The 2295-nt window shown below is 53.9% G+C and overlaps 1 protein-coding gene across 1 annotated transcript in view; it reads right to left on the bottom strand.

The window, feature by feature from the left end:
• The window catches only part of LOC107184081 (amiloride-sensitive amine oxidase [copper-containing]-like), a 5617-nt gene extending 4281 nt beyond the window's left edge, over positions 1 to 1336 (bottom strand). Inside the window, exons 1-2 of the mRNA XM_015567768.1 lie at positions 976 to 1336; positions 17 to 127 (exon numbers count right to left, since the gene is read on the bottom strand). Of these exons, the coding sequence (XP_015423254.1) occupies positions 17 to 127; positions 976 to 1285 (421 nt within the window). The 5' untranslated portion in view covers positions 1286 to 1336. The remainder of the gene's footprint in view (positions 1 to 16; positions 128 to 975) is intronic.
• Between the last annotated feature and the right edge of the window lie 959 nt (positions 1337 to 2295).

The following is a 2295-nucleotide window of genomic DNA, read 5'->3' as shown; positions in this document are numbered from 1 at the left end:
CCTGCCTGGCGCTCACGGGAGTCCCCCGTCTGCTCTAGGGTTGGCTGGACCAGCCGGTGCTCCGGGCTCCAGGGGTTGGTGATGCTTTCTAGCTTCATGCCCAGCGTCTGGAAGCTATTCTTGGTGCCTGCGGGTGTGAAGGGAGATGCAGAATGAGGATCCAGCACCGAAAGTACCCCTCCCCCCATTTTACACTGGGTTCTCCATCCCAGACCACATCCAACAGCAAACCATCAGGGGCGAAGGTGGTGTTGGGGGTTCCCATGGAGCCAGCTGTGGGGTGTGATGAAGAGATTAAACATGAAAACCAACAGGAGAACCAGAGGACAATGCGATAGCTCACCACAGCTGCGGTGGTTGCGGTGGGCCTGTGGGCAGTTTCTATGAGCGCTGAGGCCCATTCTTTGGGCTGTCCTGCAGCCCCAGAGAGGGGCGGCCACCTTTCCCCAGGCAGGGGCTGTGTCCACTACCTGCTGTTTCCAGGGCATGGGTGTCAGGGGCTGAGCCGGGTGGAAAGGGTGGTGTTAGGATGGGAGCCACCTTTCTGGTTCTGGTGGCGGTTCTGACTTGATGTCAGGCCACATCCTGCCAGGAGGCCTATGCCGCGGTGACACCATTAACCCAGGAGACACAGCAAGTAACCCCAATGGTGCTGCGTCCACCTCCAGGTGCCATGCAGTACCGTCCTTGCTGCTATCGAGGCATTGTCCTCTCTGCTACCCTGCGCGCACCTTTCTACCCAACCCACCCAACCAAGGGGGGTCAGCACAGCCCCAAGCAGGGACATGGTCCAGGCTGCCACACCCCGGGCAGCACTAGGGTGCTGTTCACGTTCACCCCTTCCGGGGGCTCAGAGCAGGTGGGTCACGTTCTCCGGATGGTGTGCGTCCGGGGTGCAGCATCGTCTTCCACAGGGGAGTCAGTGTTTGTACACAGAGGTCTGGCCTGGGGACGTTTGGCGCCAGCGAGTCCTACCTGCCACATCCAGGTCTACGCGGTAGTGCACCAGGTGAGTGTGCATGTTGCCGATCAAGTGTGTGTGCAGGCGCGTCCCGTGACGCAGCCCCTCGGGCGTGTAGAAGGTGGCGTGCACGTAGCCAGTGGCGTGCATCTTGGCCTCCATCACCCCGTTGGGGTAGAAGATGAAGTCCCAAATGTAGTCATAGTTGTAGACCGTGGACGTCGTCCGCAGCACCAGCACCTGGCCCTGGAGCCCTGCATAGAAGTTGAAGCCACCGTTGAAGTCAGAGTTAAAGTGGCGCCGAATGGGCACCCCCGTGGGCATCTCGAAGACACAGAGGGCTCGGGGGTAGTGGACAGGGTTGTTGGCATTGTAGTAGTGGAGGGCTGGCCCTGTAGTTTCCTAATAGACACAGCTTTGCCCCTTGGCCGCCATGCCAGCCAGTGGCCATGCTGGCGCAGCTGGGTCTCCAGGCTCCTCAGACCTGTGCTTTCCATTGATTTTAATTGTACACTCTCCTTGCTTGTCTGTAAGCCTTGGTTAGTCCTGCACATTTTCATACCTATGTCAACTCCGCTATCCCCTTATGCATGCATTATCTCAGAATGGCTGCACCTCTACTGCTGTGGGCTAAGACTAACAGTAATTAGCTTATCAATGCGATATTCAGCATGGCTGAAAATCAGCGTAATATTGCCCTGCTGTAGGCCAAATGGCTCAAGCAATCCTTACCCTGATAATCTTGTTGCTGTTTATCAAACTTTACCTTTGATATGCCTTATGCATTCTTAAAGGGAAAATGTGTATTTAATTGAATAAAAGCAAATGGGACCCACAAGTCAGAGAGCCTCTCCACTAGAGAAAGGTTTTCCGCCTGGCCCCCTATGCTTATAAATTCAGATTTCTTGTCTAGTGTATTTGTTTGTGCACGGCCCCTTTTCCAGATCCTGAACCCTAGCCGCAAATGCATGCGGCATTCACATCTGGTGCCTCCTAAGGGACCAGGAGAAGAAGATTCACCTGAGGGAAAAACTAAGAAAAAAGGAAATTCCCCTGAAAGGTGGGAGGTTCACCCAAAAGGTGGGGAAATTCACTGTGCACAAAACCCGTTGCAGCTTCAGGTTCATGAATCCTAAGTGGACGAGGAACGTCTTTTATTACAGCCAGGCTATAATGGGGAAGAATTTGAGTAAAAGGCAAAAACATCCTTGTAAAGTTTTAGCGTGCATGGTCAAGGATAAAGAAATTTAGGTGTCAAAGTGTACTCTCTTAAATCAGGCTCAAGTAAAACAAGTTTCCTTGTCATCTTTACGTGTGTGGGCTGTTGTTCGCAC

This window comes from Myotis davidii, unplaced genomic scaffold (assembly GCF_000327345.1).
Source record: "Myotis davidii unplaced genomic scaffold, ASM32734v1 scaffold2944, whole genome shotgun sequence".
NCBI classification, from domain to species: Eukaryota; Metazoa; Chordata; class Mammalia; order Chiroptera; family Vespertilionidae; genus Myotis; species Myotis davidii.
This window is presented reverse-complemented; position numbering and strand designations above follow the sequence as displayed.